General features: G+C 33.7%; 3 protein-coding genes across 3 annotated transcripts; all 3 read left to right on the forward strand.

Moving 5' to 3' along the window:
• Positions 1-5,082: 5,082 nt before the first annotated feature.
• Positions 5,083-9,364, forward strand: LOC107765763 (uncharacterized). Its single transcript, XM_016584452.2, has 3 exons — positions 5,083-5,299; positions 6,382-7,026; positions 8,995-9,364. Exons 2-3 carry the CDS (start codon positions 6,467-6,469, stop codon positions 9,062-9,064), a joined length of 630 nt encoding a protein of 209 aa, XP_016439938.1. The 5' UTR covers positions 5,083-5,299; positions 6,382-6,466; the 3' UTR covers positions 9,065-9,364.
• Positions 9,365-11,743: 2,379 nt separating this feature from the next.
• Positions 11,744-14,101, forward strand: LOC107765752 ((+)-borneol dehydrogenase 2-like). Its single transcript, XM_016584441.2, has 2 exons — positions 11,744-11,869; positions 13,189-14,101. Exons 1-2 carry the CDS (start codon positions 11,826-11,828, stop codon positions 13,985-13,987), a joined length of 843 nt encoding a protein of 280 aa, XP_016439927.1. The 5' UTR covers positions 11,744-11,825; the 3' UTR covers positions 13,988-14,101.
• Positions 14,102-16,072: 1,971 nt separating this feature from the next.
• Positions 16,073-21,494, forward strand: LOC107765743 (xanthoxin dehydrogenase). Its single transcript, XM_016584430.2, has 2 exons — positions 16,073-16,283; positions 20,574-21,494. Exons 1-2 carry the CDS (start codon positions 16,240-16,242, stop codon positions 21,370-21,372), a joined length of 843 nt encoding a protein of 280 aa, XP_016439916.1. The 5' UTR covers positions 16,073-16,239; the 3' UTR covers positions 21,373-21,494.
• The last annotated feature ends 2,504 nt before the right edge of the window (positions 21,495-23,998 follow it).

A 23,998-nucleotide genomic window follows, 5' to 3' on the forward strand; every position in this document is an offset into this window, starting at 1 on the left:
TTAATATCTTTATCTTATATTATACAAAACGAAAGTAGAGCCGCGCCCTTGGAGAACTGCAAACTGCAATTAATTAAGGATATGTAGTGGCTTTTTAGGACATTCAGTGAGACGAAATTAGAATGGACACAAAGAAGAAAGATCATAATAGACTTGCAAAAAGATTATTTTAAAAAAGAAGAAGAAATTAACACTTCTAGCCTCATGCATGAGTATTTGTTTTCTCGACAAATTCCTACTTTGTTGCTTAGATTATAAAATTGATCACACCATATATCTCATACAAAAGTATATGTTATATTTTTATTTCTTGAATGTTAGGTGATCTTTGTAAATGTATCTTTATTACAGAGTGGCGTGACTAATAGACGATGCTAAAAAACAATGCTAATTAATAAAAAAATTGATTGACGTGAAAATGCATGAGAATTAATGGATTCAAAAGAGATAAATCTAACAAAAAGATCTTTTCTTCACGAGCTAGATGACTGACTTAATTGCAAATACCTTTTATCTTCTTCAACTTCTAATATCAATTTTTTTTCAAACTTCAAGCAAATCATATCAAAAATCGTACTTAATTAATAATGGAAGGGAAGAGAAAAAGATAAAAAAGGAAAAGAAAGAACGACAGCCACATACTGATTCTTTTGTTTAGATTAATTAAGTAATATAACACATAATAAGATTCCAAAAAGATTTAAAAACACAAAAACGAAAAAAGTCTTTGCCATTTGCAAGTATAAGATATTACTTTTACAACGCATGGGAAAAGAACTCAAGTGAGAAATAACATAGTAGCCCAAAAGTAAAGGGACTTAATTAAATTAAAGATGACCAATTAGAAGAATAAGAAAAAAGAGAAGTAAAGAAACGAAAGACAGCCACAAGCCGCTACTTTAGTATATTTTTATATTTTAACTAGGTCAAGCACATATTTGTATAACTTACCAGATGATCCTACAGAAGATTTTCTCATTATTTTAAGGAAAAGGAGTAGCAAAAGAGAAAAATAATAGATTGGCCATAGTGTAAGAGAAGGGAAGTTGCATGCATCATTAAGTTGACTTTGACAAAGGCAAAACCACAAAAGAAGCAAAAGATATTGTTCCCAACAAATTTAGAAAAGTTATGATTCATTAGAATTCAGGAGAACCTTTCGCACTTCTAAAATGAAAGGCAAACAAAGATGAGTTTAACGTTAGGCGGACCTAGGATTTAAAAATGTCACAGGCACTACTATTAAATAAAAAGTTAAATAAATGGTGGAGTCGGAATCTAACTCAAACAGCGCACTAGAAGTCAAGTTATACCCCCTAAATCAGCCAATACAGTTGTCTAAGATTTGAATCATACGATGCCAATCAAAATATATACATATTATTTAAGTCTAAGATATATACATATATTTTTTCGAAGTTAATGGGAGTCGATGATCCCCTACCTAAAAGGTAAGTCCGACTATGAGTTTAACGGTTTATAGTTTTTTTACATCATTAATGAAGGTGACTTGCAATTACAACATAAACAATATATGTGTGATAACTAAATTAGAAAATGAAGCTTAACGTGTTATAACAACTCAATCTACCTTTAATAGTGCAAATATTCTTTACAATATTAGTACATATAAATTAATTTAGTTAAAAAGAAATAGATATGGTCCACTTTCCTCTTCACCTGTGCATTAACCCTCTCTTGTCCTTGTCATTGAGCTGACTTTCTACGTATCCTAATCAGCAACCTGCAATACTTCTCAAAGTCCATGCTTCAAGTTACTAATTTCGGGAAAAAAAATTAAAGTCATACAAATTTGTTTTTGATATTTTTTAAAAATTAGTTGTTTATATATGAACACAATAGAATCAACAAGCTAAGTAATCTGCTCTAAAAATTTGTTTTTTTAGTATCTCACTGTTATTATTGTTTGTTGTCGCTACTTTTTTTTCATCTTTTTTGATGAGGCGAGGGTCTATCAGAACCTCTTTGCCTTTTCAGAGTAAAGATAAGGTCTGCACACACATTACTTTTCAAAATTTATCGTTATTATTATACCTGGAGGAGGATCGATCCTCCCCTCACTCTTAGTCATTGCAAGTGCAGATTAATTATTACGATGTGTAGATTAACTATTACGACCGCATATTAGCATTAAAAAAAACTTTTGAAAATTAGTTACAAATTAGTGTTAAATAATTTAAATTGGTCAACCATTGACCTAAATATTTTAAAATGCAAACTACGTGGATAGGGTTCTATGAGTACAAGGTACTAGGTAGTACTTGTTTTGCCTCCCCCCTTTCCCTTAAGTAAAACATCAACTGAATAGTTGATCTCGTATATAAAATGGTCGTTGATTAAATTCCATTTTTCTTGTTTTTCCACCTACCAATTTATTATTTTATTTTTGGGAGTCAAAGTGATGTCAACTTACTGGTTTCGACGAAGAAAATTGGATTTTTGTATAGATACATATTTTTCAAGATTGAGCTCATGGCAGTTAATAACAAATTCTTAGACAAGTCAAATTCGTCAACTTGCATTAACAAATTGACTTTGCTACTTTTGTTTTTTCGTTTTTCTTTAACATACAGTATGTCACATTTGCTCAAATTAATGTACGCAGGTCCGGTCTCTATTGGAGTTGGGAAAATGTGAATATCAACCCCTCATTAATAAGAGTTTGGCACTCCCAATTTGGCGTATTAAGCTCTTAATCATTGAAAAAGTAATTAGTAATTGTATCCCAAAGTGGAATTTCATTTCCTTTTTCTTAATTAATGCCATAGAGATAAAACTCCATGAACATATATAGTTAGTTTGGCTTAACGTATTAACAAATACATAAAATTTCAGATAAGTAATGCAATGTTGGTTAACAGTATAAAAACAAATTATTTTTGCATAACTTAATAGAGTGTTTGGTTGATCTTATTAAACTCCATATTCCTAATACCTATATACTGAAACTAAAATATTTAGAACAAGCTACACAAGTACTGTAGTAGTAATAGCAGCTCCTTGGTAGAAAGTGTTTTCTTTTATTTAATGGGTCAATTTAACGCGAATATAATTGATGGATCATAAATTCTAGATATCAAATAAATAAAAAATAGTAACAACCAATTTAAGTAGCGGCTAAAAATCAGAGGCGGGGCTAGGATTTAAAATTTATAGATTCTGAACTTGACATTGAGCTCATATCATGTTTTAGTTATTGAGTTCGTAATGATATATAAATACAAATTTAATAATTTTTCTAATACAAATATAAAGTCTATGCAAAAATTATATTTACTAAGTTCGGATAAACCCGTAAAAAATACCCTAACTCATCCCCGGCTGAAAACTAAGCAAAGAATAAGAAAGTATTAAAGAGGTAAAGGTTTTGAAAAAAGCAGTAAAAAGGCAACCAAACAAATGTTTCCACTTTGGTTACTCCTCGTTTCCTAAATGCAAAAAGGGTGGTAAGCAGACATAACTCCACAATATTACTACTTTGTTTCAACTTTCAACCACCAACAGCGTGGTTGTTTCAACCACAAATATAAAACGTTTTAAACCACTTAAGTTTTGAGCATTGACATTATCAAAAATATTTATTTCTTTTGATTAATTTAAACGACAATTATAGTTTATTTTATTAATTATAGTAACACTTATTGATGAATATCTAAAATAAATTATAAATAATCTAATATAGTTAGTTGAATTACACTAAAAGAAAATCGATACATGAATACTTTTGCGTTCATGCAGTTTCAGAGAAGATTGTAAAAGAAATTCATTATGTTGTTGATATATATAACTTAATTCCTATATAAAAAGAATAAACTTAAAACTGAAAAGTGAAGCGAATATACTAATTAATGAGTGAGAAAATTATCATAATTTATGAATCTATTGGTATAAATAACCTCAATCAAATAACAAAAAAATATATTGTAACACTTTTCTTTATAATAATTATTTATATAAATGATATAATATATAGTAATCATAATAATAATAGTTTAAAGTAAATTTGGGGCCTTCAAATTTTGGGGGCTTAATGCAATGGCCTTACTGGCCTAGCCTTTAGAGCCGCACCTGGTTGAAGGTTGACATGTACTCTTGAGTTTCTCCTAAGCTTACTAATAATACTAGTGCTATTATTGTATTTTCTTATTCCTTTTTATTATTATTACATGTTGTGTCATTCGTTTCCGACCCTATTACTTTGTTGTTGCTATTATTTGTTACTTTATTTTTACTATTCTTTGAGCCGAGGGTCTATCGGAAACTGCTTTTCTACCTTCACAAGATATGGGTAAAGTTTAGGTACACATTACCCTCCCAGACCCCACTTGTGGGATTACACTAGGTTTATTATTGTTGTTGCTATTTGTTTTGGATGATTCAATTGGAAATAAAAATAAATAATATTATTTGTTTCAAAATTTATTTTAAAAAAAGAGATCTTTCCTTTCCTAACCCAAAAAATAATAAAAAAGAACGCAATTAAAAAAGGACCTAGGGGTGGCAAACGAGCGGGTCGGGTTGGATATGAGTGGGTTAAAAATGGGTAATGTAAAAATGGATAAATTCTCCGACCCGACCCATATTTAATATAGATAAAAAACTGGTTAAACGAATATGAATATCTATATTATCCACGTCTTCTTGAATATGATCAGTTTTGGGAGAATTCATACTCAGCTAAACTTGAGAAACCCACAATTTAAGGCGTTACAAATATAAATTTTAAACACATTAGTTATCCATTGATTATTTATTTTCTAAGTGTATAATATAATTTTTATCTATATTTAACCTGTTTTTAAAAAGTTAATTATTCAATTCATTTTTTAATGGATAATATATATTTAAAATTATTTTTCCTTTAACCATTTTGGCACCGACCCATCGCTATCATGCGTTACAGAGTCGCTATTCCCAATCTCCATTTCTTTTTTATCTCATCTTATTTACCATTAATTTAGTCACTTAAAATAACAATTTTATTTCTATTTTAGTAATAATATTTACACATAAAGAGTACAATTTCCTAATATACTACTACTCCATTACTATTATCTTCAATAGTAGTACTAACAATATATATATCCGCATAAAGCTATTTCTTCATCTTTCAGCTCTTCATTTCCTCGGCTATTTTCTGCACTGACTCACGATTTTTCGGACGCTTTGTTCTCGCCGTAGCGCGGATATTATACACTTTGTACAATCTCTGTAGTGATCGCCGATTGATTTGCCGCTCCGGTGAAGTTGTCCTTGCCGAAAATTTTCTCTCAGATCTGTGAGTATTTTTATCTTTCTTCTGCTGCTGTGCGATTTTTCAATTCATTTTTGTACTTCGTTTAATTTGTTTTCCAGTGTTAATGTTGAATTTGTTTTGCTCTGTTGTGATTTTTGAGTTTTTAGATCTTTGACTATTTAACTAAGATGTTTATATTGCTCGTTTTACTGCTCATTTTTTTTCGTAGATTCGTTTTTTTTCATGTTGAAATTCAAACTAGTTAGTTCATTGACGGGTCAAATCCTTTTTAAAAAATAAATCAGAGATTAGTTTCGTTTTTTTGTTAATCATTTTACTTTTCTCTTTTTGAATTTATTTTAGGAGTGTTCCGCCGTTGATCTGTAGTGTCAATATAGTGTTGACTTTAGCATCCACCTGGTTTGACTTCGATTTGACATAATATGAAAGGCTTTGTATCCATTTGTTGAAGAATTGCATATTAATTAATTTAATTGAAATTATTTTATCTGTTATCCTTTTTGACAGTTATCTATTGCGGTTGGAACAATTATTTTAGGAAATTAGTCAAAAAAGAGATGGAGTAGTACAATCAGGAGCACTCATTCTAGAGCTTTTTGTCCATATGTGCATATTTCTTTTTAATAGGCGATTTTGTGTAAAAAAATTACTACGTGGTTTGAATTTATATTACTGTATTTGACTGAGTCTCGAGCTTAAGAAGTTGATTTGACTTATATATTGTATTAGTGAATCTGGAAGAAAATATTAAAGTAATGGTTGAAAAGTTAGTTTAAAAGTCAAAATATCAGATCAAAGTTTAAATTTGATACAACAACAACATACCCAATATTATCCCACACCGAAAGTTTAAATTTGATAGTTAAATTAATATGAATTCTTGATGGCTGTGGAAGTTGTGCAGAAATGGAATGATGTCAAATATTTTGAGACGTTCCAAAAATGGAAATTGTGTCGTATTAATTGGAAAGGAAGGAGTATTACATTCTTATATGTGTTATAGAATGAGTGGTGTACAAATCAGTTGTGTTCTTCGTGTTCCTTTTTTTTTCCCTACGTGTAAAATTCCATATACTGCTAATCTGACAAGCAGTTATGTGCAGTGTGAGGCAGGTGGCTGCAGTTGTTGTAAAGGTTGAAGTAGCTCTAGACAAAAGCATTTGCATGTTGACCAGATGAGCAGAACTGATGTTATTTGCAGTAGAAGGAGGAGGTTTCTTCTCGTCTTCAGCTTCTGGATATAGTAAGGGCCTGACCCTTCTACTCTTGGGTCAGAAGAACGAAGAGAAGCCCATGAGAGTTGCACCGTGGAACCAGTACCAGTTGGTGGACCAAGAAACTGATCCGGACCTCCAGCTGGCTTCCGGGAAGAACAGGGTTGTCCGCGGGTGCGCCTCCTTTGTATGCTTTGGTCGCGCTGCCGCTGGACTTGAGAGCCCATCTCCCCTTAAAGTCGGTCCTACCCAACAGCCAGAAGTCTTGCCTAGCTGTCCTGCTTCTGACAAGGACAACAATCAGTCGCAGTGTGTTAATATTATTGAAGACAGTCATATCTCACCAAAGGTTGCTCTTCGGAGTAGCTTAAAGAAACCAGCAAATAGTATACCCATTTCTGGTGGTAATGGTAATGAACGCGGCACAAATTCTCTAAAGATTGATGATGCCCCCAATCCTATGGAGAAAAGGAAAGTGCAGTGGACAGACACATCTGGAGGAGAGCTTTTTGAGATAAGGGAATTTGAGCCTAGGTATGAGCTTCAGTTCCTCATGTTTAATCTGATTTTGTTTCTTGCTGTTTTGCATTCTACTTTCGCATTGTAAACTATTTTGCTAATGATTAATCTCATTCCAACTTTAAATGGATTTAGTGATTTTAGTACCAAATATATATTTGTGTCTGTTCAAAATAACTAAAGTATCATGTTAGATGGGGAATTAGATATATCGTGAAATGAATTGACTGCCTCAAAAGTTCTTGAAATATCTTAAGTAAGGCTTAGGTGCGTAAATACATGTTTATTCAACTTATTGCTGTGTGCCTGGACTAGTTGGCATGATGTTATAGGATTAAAAGTTATGTTTCATGTCTGTGACATCCGGCAGGTGGCAACATCTTTCTATTATTCTTGTGAACTACAGTTTCAAGGCTCAAGATACATTTGATAGGACTGTGGGGCCTTTCATTGTAGCTTTATAAACTATAATATCCCACAATGCTGCAAACTGCTTATCATATTCAAATTTTGTTTTCCCTGTATTTACGTTTTGCTTAAAATTTCTGGTGTTCAATTGTGTAAAATATAGAAGGTGCTAGAGATAATAATTTTTATGGGGACATGCAGAATAGATGCCTTTAAATATCTAGATGTCATATCTAAAGTTTAGCAACTCGAAGTATTGATTTTCTACCATTGCAGCAAATCCTTTGCTCATCTTGTTTGTTGTTTCTTTTTTATGTTAGTGCTCTTAGAAGTCTTTAGGAGAGCACAAGAATCATTTTTTTTTTTTTTGGTCCAACATTTGTTGATTGACTAAGTTATGATCCTGCCCTGTAGTCATCTAAGATTTTACACGTGCAATAAACGTTCTGGAGAAGAGAAACAGACTCCCCAAAAGATATCTACTTGGTTTGTTGTTAATTCCATAGATACTCCATTTCTTTCCAAAAACAAGGGATAGAAGTAGAACAGAAGAGATGTTGCCTTGAGAACTAATAAGTTGTATCAGTTGTCCACTATGAGAAAGGGCCTTAAATTAATGGCACTACTAAAAGAGGTAAGTAAGCATGTAGTTTTCAGTGGGAACGATACTAAAAGAGGCAAGCGTGTAGTTTTCAGTTGGAACAGTAAATAGTTAGGATGTAATTCAACAGATAGTGAGGTTGGTTAGAAAGGGATTTCAGGCTGAATTTATTCATTTGGAAGTATAAGATCAGAGTTGTTTATTAGTACCACATGTTATAGTATCTCAAATAGTCCGGGTTTTATCAGATTTTAAGTTATTTTATCTTCTTCTATTGTGGTTGAGGGCTACTTTTCCTTCTCATCCGCACACTTATGGGTTTACTATTTGTTTTTTTTTTTGTCACAATCTAAGAACTATGATTCTCTGTTTCTCTCAGACATGTGAAACAACTCCAACGGGCTCGAGTTTTGGCTTTTTGATTACATGACAAAAATCAAATCTGATTTGTTAATTGCTTGAGCACATATAAGACAACATATTGTATATTCAGTTTGACTAAAACGATTCGTGAATTAGAATATTCTCTGAATTTCCCCGGCACCGCAAAGCTCTTTAGGTCTGAATTGATTTCATTTTTGTTCTTTGGATTAGTAAAATTGCTTGCAAATTTTAAAGACAAGGTAAAGCAAATGAGAATATTAGTTTACAAATATGTGGATCATCTGAATTTGCTTATATTCCACAAATTCATAATGTGCTTACTGATTCATACTTGTAAAAAATAAGTGCTTACAGATTCATAGAGAGAGTAGAAACTTTTGGTTGAGGACTGTCTTTTTCATAACAAACTTCCTACATCTTTGAACAAGAATGCATGTGTAATTTTCCCTGAAATATTGTGTGTTTGTTATATGTCAATCTCTCGTCTGGTGAAAATTCACTTGCTTTCCTGTGTTCAGTTTTATACAGATTCTTTCATCGTGCAAAGCATGCAAGTCTTTTGTGCTTACTTTCATGTACTGTGGTTGCAGTGATGATGGTGAATCAGATGATGAATTTGAGAGTGGGAATGAAAGAACTTGTTCTTGCAAGATAATGTAATTTTAGCTCCTTATAGAAGGTTTCATGGCTGATTTTCATGTAGGAGGCAACAATTGAGGTGCTGCAGATGATATTACGTGGGAGGTTGGTTTCGACACATGCCTTTTGCTCAACTATCAGTCGACACAAGTGAATTTTGAGGCTTTATTAGGTAGCGTCACGTTGATCATGGGCTTTTCTGGTTTTGGCTGACTAATCTGTTGTCTATATTCAAATTCTTGAATGTCAGTTTTGTTTCTCTGGGGCCCGCTCGTCTATTGTTTTCATAATTATATTTTATCTTCATTTTTTTAATTAAAAGATTTCTGGTCCTCTTTTTTCCTAGACAGGATGAATCAATTATGGACATATAAATTTGTAGGGAGCTTGTGTGTCTTCATATGATATAGATATATGCAGTAAAACGTTGAAGCACTGAAGCTCGCTAGAGCTTGTATACGTATTCATGTATATCAGCTATAAAAGCAGGAAAGCTGGAGCCCAATCTTAATGGCAATGACACATTCAATATGGAACGACTTCCCGAGATATTAATATTTGATGGCTAGAAATGATTGCAGTAGAATTCAACTTTGACGTTAAGTTGTATGCCCCCCCCCCCCCCCCCGGTTTGTCATATTGTTGATCTCTAATTCAAATGACCAAATTAGTTAGTCGAAAGTTTGGCTCCAGATGCCTAAAGGGCTATCTACGCAAGTAGGTGCATAAGAAACTATTCGTGCGCAATTAGTTCTTTGTGATATAGTCAATGTCGGCAAACAATTAATAAAACTTTCTTATATATTCTCTTTTGTATTGCAGAAACTAGTCCAATGTAATTAGAAATAAAAAAATGCTAAGACCTGAAAAACTGAATGCTCATACATTTGGTTTTTGGATAAACTTTTAAGTGGCTCAAACTGTTTATAAGTTTTGGCCTATATACGCTATTATACACTATTGATACATGCCAAAAATGTTTATAAGCCAAAATCAACTATAAATCGTATGTTGATCATTCCAAACTTATATAGTTTCTAGCTTATAAGCGCTTCTGATCAAGCGTTTTATTATTGGAATTTTTACATTCCTATACACTATTTGAAACTTTATTACCTTCCCTACTCAAGTTTCAATTTAATTACATCCTATATACAAATTTACCAATTATATACACTTTAGGAATTAAATGAGTATCCCTTTATATTAGGAATCAATTATTTCACATCCTTATTCTCTCTCTCTCATGCACTCTCTCTCTCTTTCTACATTTCTCTCTATCTCTCAATCCCTAATTCCAGTAATGTAGAGCAAAGGAAAAGAGAGCAGCAATTCCACCATTGACAGAAATTAAAAAGCTTTGAATTCGAATTTGAGTTTTCAAAAACCATTATTTGTTTGAATTGAGTGTTGTTGCAAACAATTGGAAATTCTCTCTACATCTCTCTCTATCTCTCAATCCCTAATTCCAATAATATAGAGCAAAGGAAAAGAGAGCAGCAATTCCACCATTGACAGCCATTAAAAAGCTTTGAAGTTTTGAATTCGACTTTGGATTTTCAAAAATCATTATTTGCTTGGATTGGGTGTTGTTGCAAATAATTGGGAATATTATTTGGAGTTTATATCTCCATTTTGAGGGTGTTTTGGTGAAGATTAGACTTGATTTTGACTGAATTTCAGATTGAAACTCGAAGAAGAAGAAGAAGAAGAAGAAGAAGAAGAAGAAGAAGAAGACATGACATACATTATACTTACGAAATTGTAGTAAAAACTTGCGCCTTTCTTCCAAATTTACAAACTGGAAAACAATCTATGGCAAAATGACAGGGTGGAGAAAAATAGATTCCATGATTACTGTATATTAAGGTGGAAGAAAAATAAGGAAAGAGACGAGGAGAAAAAAAGGAAAAAGTGTAACTAAATCCCTTGATTGAAGGCGCAAATAATAAATTTGAGAGCCTTTTAAGGTGAATTGTATATATTTTGTAACTAAAATGTGTTTAGATCGAGTAAATACCAAAACATAAACATTTTTCGTAATAATATTTCAAATAGTATACAAGAATGTTTCTTTATTCCTTAAACATTTTTTGGGCTTAGTACATACTTTGCCCTCTAGCTTGTACACCACTACCTTTGACCCCCCACCCCCACGTGTCTAACGCTTTATATGGATACAGGAGTCCAATTTTTTTTCCTTCATATTTTGATTTTAGTCATATTAGTACATTTGGTTAGTTCTGTGTTCTGTAGGATTTTTTTTGGTCCTATTTGAGATTTTTATGCTAATGAAAAATACAGAGTTCTACTAATACTTTTATTTGTATTTCTGTTTTATATAATATTGGCCGGCGATGAATTTAAATAAAGGAATATAGTGTGAAAATTCATATAATCCACACTCACTTTGTCTATAGAGGTGTAGTTGGTGTTGTATACTTCCTCCGTTTTGATTTAAATGACACATTTTCCTTATTAGTCCGTTCCAAAAGAATGTCACATTCTATATTTAGAAACAATTTAACTTTAATTTTTTTATTTTACCCACTTTACTCTTAACGAGAAGTTTTTATAACCACACAAATATCATAGTCTCACAAAGCTTTCGTCCCTTAAACTTTTAATACCATATGTTTTATTTTATTTTTTTAAAATTTTTGTGTCAAATGAAACTATATTATCTAAATTGGAGGAATAGTTTTTAAGCGGCTTCCATTCGTCAATATAGCTCTCACGTGGTCCGTTCTATCACCAATAGCCACTGAAGGAACTTGCTGCCATGGAAGTCAAAGGAAGCTCTGAAAGTTCTCTTTCCAACCAAAGGTTCTGCTTTGAGAATTCTTACTACTACTACTACTATTACTACTACTAGTTTTGTCAAATATACTTCTTTCAGATAGAATATTTCTTTAGTTTCTTGTGTTTCGTTTCAGAATTTGGTTGATGCCTTCTCTTCTTCTTTGGCTATTACATTGTGAAAATTTTCTTTTGAAATGCTCATGTTTTGGTTCATTTGTTACGGTAAAAATGTCCAAATTTGTTCCTTCTACTATCTGAAATCATTCAAATTTTATTTTCAATTACATTGTTGGAGAGAAAATTTCATATCCAGGTTTATTCATTATACAAAAGTTGTTTTTCTTTTTTTGTCACATAAAAATTACTCAACTTACTCTTATCAGCTAAAAGGTCACTATGTCTATCCATATTCTGCGCTACGCTACATCTGCCATTGATTTACTTTGTATTGGTAAAAATACAAGCATATTTAAAAAAAAAAAAGATGAGGAAAAGAACAAATTCTTCAAGCTGAGTATATTGCTCTCTTGAGAAATGCATTGTTCTCCCACACTTTGTAACACCAACTAACAATTGTCCATTTGCAACTCCAAATAACAACTAGTATCACTTTTCTCTTTTTCTTATAACGTAAACTTAATTATGGAATCCTCATCTTTGGAGAAATGTCCTTTCCATTTTGTTCTATTTGTCTATCTTTGGTCAGAGATCAAGTTAATAGAAATTTGCACTCTCCAAGCTAGGTATTTTAATGATTTGATATCTAGTTTGATGATAAGGGAAATACACATTTTGACAAATGGATCTTTGAAATGATATTTAACTCAATAAGGTTCCGATCATCTTGCCGTCCTCTTACAATGCTAAAACTTTCCATTTTTGATTGTTCATGTTTGCTATAGTGTAGACTTTAGCATATCTACTTTCAAAGTGCAATTTTTTATCTGATCAGCATGAGAATGGTGTAACTTATACAACCTTTTTGTATCATTCTGTTTAGACCAGTAGAGTTTAGTAATTGGCTTAACTAGCAGAAATAGAACTCTCTGATTTTCTGAAAACTAAGTGTCAGAGAAAGCAGCACAACAACGTCACAGCAGTGCTATTAAATCGAGAATCTGTTGTTAATCATAGTGACAAATCAACTAGAAGAGTACGAGAACTACATAATGTCCTAGGTATTAATAATGACTTTGAAAAAGTGGCATGATTTTCTATCAAAGTTCTCTTCTTTATGCTTTGTGTTCAAATATTTCTAAGTACATTTGCTCAGAATTTTTATGAAAATGCTTTTGTATCATAGTATTGTTGTCGATATATTGTAATTTCATCTGATATATCAGGCTATTGGGAAGAGTCGCTTTAGTCACTGGAGGTGCAAGTGGTATAGGAGAGGGCATAGTACGTTTATTTCACAAACATGGTGCAAAAGTATGCATTGCTGATATTCAAGATAAACTTGGACAGCGCGTTTGTGAATCCCTTGGTGATGACCAGAGCGCGTTTATCCACTGTGATGTTACTGCAGAAGCTGATATTAGTCAGGCAGTCGATTTTGCTGTTCAAAAATTTGCTACGCTTGATATATTGGTTAATAATGCTGGATTGACAGGGACAACATACACAGATATCCGCGACTATGAACTTTCTGTCTTCGATAATGTGATTGATGTGAACGTGAAAGGTGTTTTCCTTGGAATGAAACACGCGGCTCGCATAATGATTCCATTAAAGAAGGGATCGATAGTATCTTTGAGCAGTGCAGCAAGTGCTATTGGTGGCCTTGCGCCTCATGCTTATACAGCTTCCAAGCATGCTGTTTCAGGACTTACAAAAAATGTGGCTGCTGAATTGGGGCAACATGGTATACGTGTGAATTGCGTTTCTCCTTACGCGGTTGCAACTGGATTAGGCCTGTCTCACTTGCCTGAGGATCAAAGGGATGATGATGCAATTGCGGATTTTCATGCTTATTTTGGCAAGTTAGCTAACTTGCAGGGTGTGGATTTGTTGGTTGAGGATGTTGCAAATGCTGTTCTGTTCTTAGCTAGTGATGAAGCAAGGTATATAAGTGGGCATAATCTGATGGTTGATGGTGGTTTCTCGTGTGTTAATCACTCCTTTAAGGTCTTCAGATCATAAGGTATATATTTTTCAGGATTTTAAGAAAGTTGCAGAGATTGTAATCTTGCAATAACCTTTAAACTATTATGTCTTTGAATTCAATTCAAATAAAAATTAGTATGTATTTATTCATCCAGCAAGCTTACCTTAATAGACTTCCTGCTGAAAATTATTAGATTTGTTTTTGGACTTGGTGTGCTTTCTTTGATTATTATAAGATAAAAAAAGTTCAGTCCGGTGCACAAAACATCCAGCATTCATGCAGAGTCCGGGGAAGGGTCGCACCCTTAAGGGCGTGACGTAGACAGTCTACCCTAATGCAAGTATTAGTGAGGCTCGAACCCGTAACCTAAAAGAAATTCCGTTGACTACTTTAAAGATGACTTTGTTATGTTTCCTACACCATATTTGTTATCTGTACTAATAGGAAGTCTTTGCCAACAGTCTCTTTTTCAATTATAGCGTAAACTGTCTAAATGGAGAATTTTGCAGCTGAAACAAAGGCTGCATTCTCTATCAATATTAGAGCCAATTAAGAACAACTAGCATGAAGCTCTTCAATTATAATTTAGATCGTCTAATCTATATTTAGATTCAAATCAATCTCAAAGTAAATTAAATATAAAATTAGATGAAATCTAAATTTGATCTTAAAGTGAAGTGTTCTAAAGAAACCTTTTTTTTTTCGGAATTGGGAAGTCTCAACCATCTCCATCCACCATCAAAGTTTACAATCTAATGGTATTTGTGAAAACCTATAATGATTGACATTTTCTTTAACAAAAATAAAAAGTAAACATATTCCTGAAATTAGGTTAGTCACTCTACTTCTTTAGTTGCTGGCCCTGCTTGCTTATTCGCAATTAACCACAAGAAAGTCGCTCCTATCTTTAAAAGGGTGTATGCATTATTAGTACGGGCGTCAAACGGTCAGATCAAATATGAGATGGGTCAAAAACGGGTAATGAAAAATAGATAAATTATCCAATCCGACCCATATTTAATACGGATAAAAAACGGGTTAACCAGCGGATAATATGGGTAATCATATTATCAATGTCTTCTTGAATATGATCAATTTTGGGAGAATTACTAGTCTCCCAAACTTGAGGAACCCCCAATTTGAGGCTTTACAAATGTAAAAGTTAAACTCGTTAGTTATCTATTTTCTAAATGGATAGTATGCTCGTTATTCGTATTTGGTCCGTTATTAAAAAGTTAATTATTCAACCCATTTTTAGTGGATAATATGGGTGGTTAAATATTTTTTTTAACCATTTTGCCATCTCTAATTATTAGTATGAGTTCAATTTTCAGTATTTTGCTTCCTCCATATAGAAGCTTTTCAACTGGAACAACTTGTCTTGTCAACAAACCTTGGTTCATTATTGCTGTTCTATTGCTTTAGTGGTGAACGCCCTTCACTTTCAATCAAAAAGTTGTGAGTTCGAGTCACCCCAAGAGCAAGGTGGGGAGAGGGTCTATTGGAAACAGCATCTCTACCCCAGGGTAGGGGTAAGGTCTGCGTACACACTACCCTCTCCAGACCCCACTAGTGGAATTATACTGGGTTGTTGTTGTTGTATTTATAGTGAGTGTAATCAATTTCAAATGCTGCCCAATTGGGAATCTAACCGCAAATACTGACATGAAAGCTATTAAATCGTAATGTAGATCCACTAATTTACCAAACTAGAAACCAATGAAATCTTGATTAACACAATTGAACACCTGTTTGCTTTAACGTTTTAATAGAAGTAAGTTGTTTTTGAAAAACAAATCTTGATTGATTAACTGTAACTTCCTATTAAATGCATTCTACTCATAAAAAGTAATAGTATTGGATAGCTTTGAACTAAATTCAAATTAGATGAAATTTATTTATCCCAATCATAAAATGGAGTATACTGTACATTTTTCCTTATATATGCATTTTTTTCAACCGCCGTCCATTTGGGAATATAGCGGCCCACTCCGTCGTGGTCCATCCCATAACCAATACCCATGTGCTTATTTTTTTTCTCAATAAATAGCCATGTGATTATTTCCCTGTTTAAATGGTTTCTTCTTGTCGCTATATGTATATCAATAATGGAGTAATAAATACTGGGCTTCTCAGTTCCATCTCCACTGGTCTAATGGTGTCTTATTATGAAAGTAGTCTCTGAAATTTTGCTTAGTATAGCTTTGTAATTTATTTCATATATAACTAGTACTTGTTTATTTTAGGGTCATATTTTTTCTGTTAGAAAGAAGGAACTTTTGCTGCCATGGATGTTCAAGGAAGCTCCGATAGTTCTCTTCCTAACCAAAGGTACTGCTTAAAAAATTCTTATTGCTCCAAGTATTTATAAGGCAATTTTGCTTTTTCTCAATAAAATATTTCCCTAGTTTCTTGTTTCGGGTCAGAGTTAGTTGTGGGTAGGATAGATTTCTTGTCCTTGTCATTTCTGAGCTATTTCTTTTGATTAACTGCTTATATTTTGTTATATGGTGATTGATGTTTGATGTTAGATTGGCTTTATCAAATGCATTAATTTGAGCAATTTTTTTTCATTGCTTTTTCTCAAATAAGATTTATATTCGAGGATGAACTTTGAAAAATTGCCTAACCTAGAAACTGATCCACTGAGAAAAGGAATTCTGTAACTAAACAGTGTAAAGCTTCTTCCTTTTTTCCCCTCTGTTCTAAGAGTTTAATTTCTTAATCAGTTCATTCTTTTCTAAGATTTAATTTGATAACTGTGTTTTTACCTGCTTTGATAGATTCTTATTTTGATTAGTCAGAATAATTTAATTGATAATGCACCAAGTTGTTGCCACTGCACATTGCGGATTTACATCAAAACATTAAAAAAAAAATCCAACTAATTGTCTATGGAGTATAGGATATCCTTTCTGCGCCAAAAACAGGAGCAGCTGATTCTCCATCGTGGACTTATACCCCTTTATAACTTCAATCTTTCATTTCTCTGAAATTATTGTATCACTCAATTCTTTTATAAGATTTAACTTGATAACTCTATCTTATCTGGTTTTGATAGCTTCTTTATTGACTAGTTGAAATAATTTGATTGATAATACTCTAAGTCTGTATCACTGCACATTGTGGAAATCAAGCTTTCAGAAAAGTTCAACCAAATGTCTATCAGAATACGAGATATCCATTTTACATGAAAGATACAAATGAAACAAAAAGGGGCTACTTATTTTCCCTACTAGACTTTTTACCTCTCCAGAACACTGTTTCAAAACTAGTTAGAAGTATCTGCAGAATTCATCAATTTCGTGCCATTTCTAGTCTAAGATAGGTCACCTAAAGGATATCCCGAGATGCTTGACATCATCTCATCGAAGAAGTTCAACTACTTGGTCCTCCTTATCATTGTAATCTACAACAAGCAACACTGCTAGAAATTCGGCAAAAACCAACCAAGGTCGACCGACCAACTTTGGTCGGTCAAAAAACCGGCCAAAAAACCGACCAAAGTTGGTCGGTTTTTCAAAATGTTTTATTTTTTAAATTTTTTTGATGAAACCGACCAACTTTGGTCGGTTTTCTTTGGAGCAAAAATGCGGGAAACTATTTTTGAGTCCCGCGAAATTTATTTTTCAAGAAACCGACCAACTTTGGTCGGTTTTTCAATTAAAATAAATAAAAATTAATATTAAAAAAACCGACCAATATTGGTCGGTTAATTCGGCCGGTCATTTTAAAAAACCGACCAACTTTGGTCGGTAATTTTATTTTTTAATAAAACCGACCAACTTTGGTCGGTTATTTTCGTGCGAAAATACAATTAAAGAGTATAAATCAAATAAAAGACAGTCTTAAAACAAAATGCACCAATGGTCTAGTGGTAGAATAGTATCCTGCCACAGTACAGACCCCGGTTCGATTCCCAGATGGTGAATCTTTTGATTACATAATTAAAAAACCGACCAACTTTGGTCGGTTTTTTTTTGCAATATTTTTTTTTTTTGAATTTAATTGACCGACCAACGTTAGTCGGTAATTTCCGACCAACTTTGGTTGGTATGCCTTTCCGACCGTCAAAATACCGTCCACACATAAATGGTCACGTTTTGGTCGGTAATTGGCCATAACCAACCAACTTTGGTCGGTTTTTTTGGTCGGTGTTTAGCGGATTTCTAGAAGTGCAAGGAAACTAATATTTCACAATTGAGTTCCAACACCATCTATCCAACCACAGATGTGTGCGGTTGCCAGCAATCGCAGGACCAATATTTCTTGAGAACTCATTCCGTCGATTCATGATTCCTTTCCGTAAAGGTTGTCCTGTACAAGGTCATGACCTACTTGTAGAATCGTTCCTATTGCTGATTTACATATCTTGTGAGGATATCCCTCTTCCATAGAGAATTCTCTTTGCAGCCACACCTCCACAGCCATTTCCCCTAGATGAACTAATTGCAGATGAGAAAAGTGCATTTGTCCAGGACTCTCCCCTCAGCTAGAGTTGTTACCTTATCCCATTCCACCAGATTGGATAATGCTCTCATTATTTTCCTGATTCTCTTAGTGTCTAACATAGATACAATGAATAAAAGAGTAAAATAAGTCGTTATACTCGACAAAGTTGTTTTAATAAGGGGAATTTATCCCCTTTTTGGCTTTCTATTGAAGTTCTTTCTTCATGCATTGTGTTCAATTTATTTGCAGGGCTCGTTTTCTCTAATGAAACTGTATTAACATTCTTTTATATCATATGATTGTAGTTTACTGATCAAACTACTTGCCAAGTTGTACTATTAGCTCAAGCACAACTTTTGGCTCTCATTGTTTTGTCCTTTTGGGGTTTCCATTAGGTTCTTTGGGGAATTGGTATTCTTTGCTTCTGCATTTTCTTCTATCACTGTTGGGTGAGTCTCATTCTCTGGGTTGCTGAGCGTTGAAGATAATAATAATAATAATAATAATAAATTGTAGCAATTAAAATTAGAGACAATCGGAATCTTCCTTTTCCCTTTCCCCACAATTTTTCTATCTCTATTGCTCTGTTTGCGATCCCCCGCAATCGTAGGACCAATATTTCTTGAGAACTCATTCCGTCGATTCATGATTCCTTTCCGTAAAGGTCGTCCTGTACAAGGTCATGACCTACTTGTAGAATCGTTCCTATTGCTGATTTACATATCTTGTGAGGATATCCCTCTTCCATAGAGAATTCTCTTTGCAGCCACACCTCCACAGCCATTTCCCCAAGATGAACTAATTGCAGATGAGAAAAGTGCATTTGTCCAGGACTCTCCCCTCAGCTAGAGTTGTTACCTTATCCTATTCCACCAGATTGGATAATGCTCTCATTATTTTCCTGATTCTCTTAGTGTCTAACATAGATACAATGAATAAAAGAGTAAAATAAGTCGTTATACTCGACAGAGTTGATTTAATAAGGGGAATTTATCCCCTTTTTGGCTTTCTATTGAAGTTCTTTCTTCATGCATTGTGTTCAATTTATTTGCAGGGCTCGTTTTCTCTAATGAAACTGTATTAACATTCTTTTATATCATATGATTGTAGTTTACTGATCAAACTACTTGCCAAGTTGTACTATTAGCTCAAGCACAACTTTTGGCTCTCATTGTTTTGTCCTTTTGGGGTTTCCATTAGGTTCTTTGGGGAATTGGTATTCTTTGCTTCTGCATTTTCTTCTATCACTGTTGGGTGAGTCTCATTCTCTGGGTTGCTGAGCGTTGAAGATAATAATAATAATAATAAAATTGTAGCAATTAAAACTAGAGACAATCGGAATCTTCCTTTTCCCTTTCCCCACAATTTTTCTATCTCTATTGCTCTGTTTGCGATCCCCCGCAATCGTAGGACCAATATTTCTTGAGAACTCATTCCGTCGATTCATGATTCCTTTCCGTAAAGGTCGTCCTGTACAAGGTCATGACCTACTTGTAGAATCGTTCCTATTGCTGATTTACATATCTTGTGAGGATATCCCTCTTCCATAGAGAATTCTCTTTGCAGCCACACCTCCACAGCCATTTCCCCAAGATGAACTAATTGCAGATGAGAAAAGTGCATTTGTCCAGGACTCTCCCCTCAGCTAGAGTTGTTACCTTATCCTATTCCACCAGATTGGATAATGCTCTCATTATTTTCCTGATTCTCTTAGTGTCTAACATAGATACAATGAATAAAAGAGTAAAATAAGTCGTTATACTCGACAGAGTTGATTTAATAAGGGGAATTTATCCCCTTTTTGGCTTTCTATTGAAGTTCTTTCTTCATGCATTGTGTTCAATTTATTTGCATGGCTCGTTTTCTCTAATGAAATTGTATTAACATAATGTCTTTATGTTATAAATTGTTTCTTGCTCAACGGTTAAGATGCTGACTGGAATATGAGAGCTCTTGCTCTTCCTCCTGTATATCTTGTTGGGGATGGTTAGAGGTTGGAATCCTCCCTTGACTTGGAAATGCTTATTTTGTTTTTCCCCTTTTTCATGATAAGAGAACTCCCTTTGTGTGAAGCTACCACCCTGTCACTGTAGTTCAACTTTTTTCATTTTCTTCTTGGAAATTAACTTGACCACTAGAGGCACATTTTAATTTCATCTGATATATCAGGTTATTGGGAAAGGTAGCTTTAGTCACTGGAGGGGCAATTGGCATAGGAGAGAGCATCGTACGTCTATTTCATAAACATGGTGCAAAAGTATGCATTGCAGACATTCAAGATGAACTTGGACAAAATGTTTGTGGTACCCTTGGTAATGACCAGAATGCATGTTTTGTCCACTGTGATGTTACTGCAGAAGCTGATATTAGTAATGCAGTTGATCTTACCGTTCAAAAGTTTGGGACACTTGATATAATGGTTAATAATGCTGGGTTGTCTGGGCCCCCTATTCCAGATATCCGTAATTATGAACTTTCTGTGTTTGAGAGTGTGCTTGACGTGAACTTGAATGGTACTTTTCTTGGAATTAAGCATGCGGCTCGCATAATGATTCCACAAAAGAAAGGATCAATAGTATCTTTGTGCAGTGTCGGAAGTGCCATTGCTGGCATTGGGCCTCATGCTTATATAGCTTCCAAGCATGCTGTTTTGGGACTTACACAAAATGTAGCAGCTGAGATGGGTAAACATGGTGTACGAGTGAATTGTGTTTCTCCTTACGCTGTTGCAACCGGACTAGCTCTGGCTCACTTGCCTGAGGATGAAAGGACGAATGATGCACTGGCAGGTTTTCGTGCTTTTGCTGAGAAGAATGCTAACTTGCAGGGTGTGGAATTGAAGACTCAGGATGTTGCTAATGCTGTGCTGTTCTTAGCTAGTGATGAAGCAAGGTATATAAGTGGGCATAATCTGATGGTTGATGGTGGTTTTTCGTGTGTTAATCACTCCCTTAGGGTCTTCAGATAGGTACATGTTGATAAATCTTTTAGGGATTTGTCATTTTTGTAAAAACTACTATTCTGTTTGTGAATTTTCCATTCAAATAAGCTTTGTATTTATTCTTCTAGAAAAGGAATATTTGGCTGGAATCTAGTCTTTCATAGCACTATGCTAAAAGAAAAAAGAAGAAGAAGATTTTCTCTTTACATATGCTTAAAAAATGGAAGAATTTTGCAGCTGAAAATGATTAGAACTTCTGTTCGTTGAAAAGATGGGGTTGGTTTCAGTGAGTTTATGCAAGCAGTTTCATCCATTTGTTAATTGGAAGTCATTCACATTCTTAAAGGCCTCTGAAAAATGGCAGTTCTTTCTGAAGTGACTGAGAATAGTCATTCTCCCCGTGAGGTATTGCATTTCGTCAATAGAGACATATAGTTTCATTTCGAGGAGAATTTGGATTGTTTTTTCTCTTGATTAGCCTTTATGTCTCTCTGTGATTAGCTAATAACTCATTAAGTTGATCTCTTAGCTTTCCTTATTAACACCAGATCATTAAGCTATGGTCCCTTATTAAATTCTTGAGCTCTTTTTCTAACTAAAATTTAATAAGGTAGGCAACAACAAGAATTTTAGTTAGAAAAACATTGAGGCACCAGCTGTGCAAGAGATACGATAGCTTAAAAGTTCACCAACAGCTAGTTATTTATATAAGTATTGATTCACTTTTATTTGTTCAGTATTCTAAAAACAGATTTTCTCTTTTATTTATCGCTTTTAGCATATCAAGAGAAGACAATTCTTTTTCTTATTATACCCACAACATTAATTGCTCATTTCAAATCATTTTCTCAAATCCATTAAAAATATGCATCAATTAATATGAGTATCATGGTAAATTATTCACTTCAATTATTATTTCTTAAGGGACGTGAAAAGTCCAAAGTGGACAAGTAAAAGTGAACGGAGGGAGTAACTTGAAAAATAAGTTAACAACTTAAATACGAAATGTAAGTAAACCTTGTATAAGTTAAATCACAAGCTCCTTAAATAAATGGAATTAAAATCAGCATAAAAAATATTACAATGTAATTCCAATTGACTAGTGATTTCTTTATGATTTTCTTTTGAATTTGGAAGGAACGACAATACTTTTTGTTGGGATCGAAATAATATAATGCATGCGGAATCTAAAAATACAAAGCTAAAATAGTATAAAAATATAAAAATTATTGAAAGAAAAATCTCCAATAAACACAACTCTTTAATGACTACGTCGTGAATGCTATTGTTGTTCTAAGAACCAAAGATTCTCAATTTATAGATGTCAAAGACTCCTCCTCTAAGAAAAAGGATAATGCATATGAAAGAAATTTATTCTTTTTAGGAGTCTTTTTTCATTCCTTCAAGAAAGTCTTAATAGATAAGAAATTGAGAACAAAACCCTCACACTCTTTCCCTCATGAACTTTCTCTTCATTTCCCTAGTTTCCAAATCCAAGGGTTAATAGATAACACCACTACAAAAGGAATTTAAAGAGAGAAGTTTAAACTAGGGCAATTGTGATACGATCCGAGATAAACAAAGCATCAGAATATGAAAATAATAATAATCAAAGAAAAAGTAATGATAAGTTTGATTAAGATAATCAAAAGTAGTCTCAATAATTAGATATAGAAGAAAATTTAGAACGCTAAGTGAACGTCTTAAGCAACAATCAAAAAACTATCCGATCGCCTCCCAAGAACGACAAATTAGAAACCCTAGATATAAAGAAAGGAGAAGAAGATTACCCTCAAGAACCCAAGTCTTGAAAACAGGTAATCCAAAGTCGAACTCGAACCAAGAGGTTCCAAATCTCTCTCAAGAGTTTTCTTATGTCAAAATATGCTAGGTGGCTAATGAAATAACCCCAGACTGTTATAAATACCCAATGAGTAAAATAAGAAAAGTTTCAAAGTTAATTTCTCAAAAACATTCGCCAGGCCAAACCGTAGCCTCAACCGTAACACACAGCTGGATCGTGACGAATTCCAGAAGCTTATTTCCTTCAGCACTTCAGGCCCCTCTCGAACCGTAGCCAATAGTAGGTGAAACTGTTTTGATTTGGTGTCTTGATTCTTCAATTCTCAAGACTCCAAATATGGTATTATGTAGTGAATCCATATTGTATTGATCAGAAACTAGAATTATAAATCTAAATCAAACTCTCAAAGTAGCAACAACCAAATAAACAACTAAAAAGAGAAAAATGAAAAAAAAGATTGGGGGGAGATTCCAGAATGCTCCAACAAGAGCTAAGCCAAAATAAAGAAAGACTTCTATTCGCCTACCCCACATTTCCATGAGCTGATAGTTATAGTAACTATAATACCTCTTGTCCAGTAATTCCTTGACACGTGTACCTAACCTGGATCCCAATTGTAGTCCAATAACCTCTTGTTGGGCTGTTTCACATTCTAACTCGTGCGTAACTTATTCTCAGCCCCAAGTACTTCATTGTGGTTTATCCCGTTTGTAACATATTCTTTCCATGAATCCTCAAAGTGATTCTCCGAACATCTTTTAGTCACTTGTTGAAGATCATGCAATTCCTTAGCGTGCATCCCTTGGACGTTCTTAGATTTGGAGTGGGTCAACAGTCCACTAGATAATT

This window comes from Nicotiana tabacum, chromosome 12, assembly GCF_000715075.1.
Source record: "Nicotiana tabacum cultivar K326 chromosome 12, ASM71507v2, whole genome shotgun sequence".
Classification (NCBI taxonomy): Eukaryota; Viridiplantae; Streptophyta; class Magnoliopsida; order Solanales; family Solanaceae; genus Nicotiana; species Nicotiana tabacum.

Excerpts from the sequence above, each read along its gene's own strand:
- LOC107765743 (XM_016584430.2), top strand. The coding sequence starts at position 16,240 with ATGGATGTTCAAGGAAGCTCCGATAGTTCTCTTCCTAACCAAAG. Across the intron at positions 16,284-20,573 it reads AGTTCTCTTCCTAACCAAAG|GTTATTGGGAAAGGTAGCTT; the intron begins GTACTGCTTAAA and ends CTGATATATCAG.
- LOC107765752 (XM_016584441.2), top strand. The coding sequence starts at position 11,826 with ATGGAAGTCAAAGGAAGCTCTGAAAGTTCTCTTTCCAACCAAAG. Across the intron at positions 11,870-13,188 it reads AGTTCTCTTTCCAACCAAAG|GCTATTGGGAAGAGTCGCTT; the intron begins GTTCTGCTTTGA and ends CTGATATATCAG.
- LOC107765763 (XM_016584452.2), top strand. The coding sequence starts at position 6,467 with ATGTTATTTGCAGTAGAAGGAGGAGGTTTCTTCTCGTCTTCAGCTTCT. Across the intron at positions 7,027-8,994 it reads ATAAGGGAATTTGAGCCTAG|TGATGATGGTGAATCAGATG; the intron begins GTATGAGCTTCA and ends CTGTGGTTGCAG.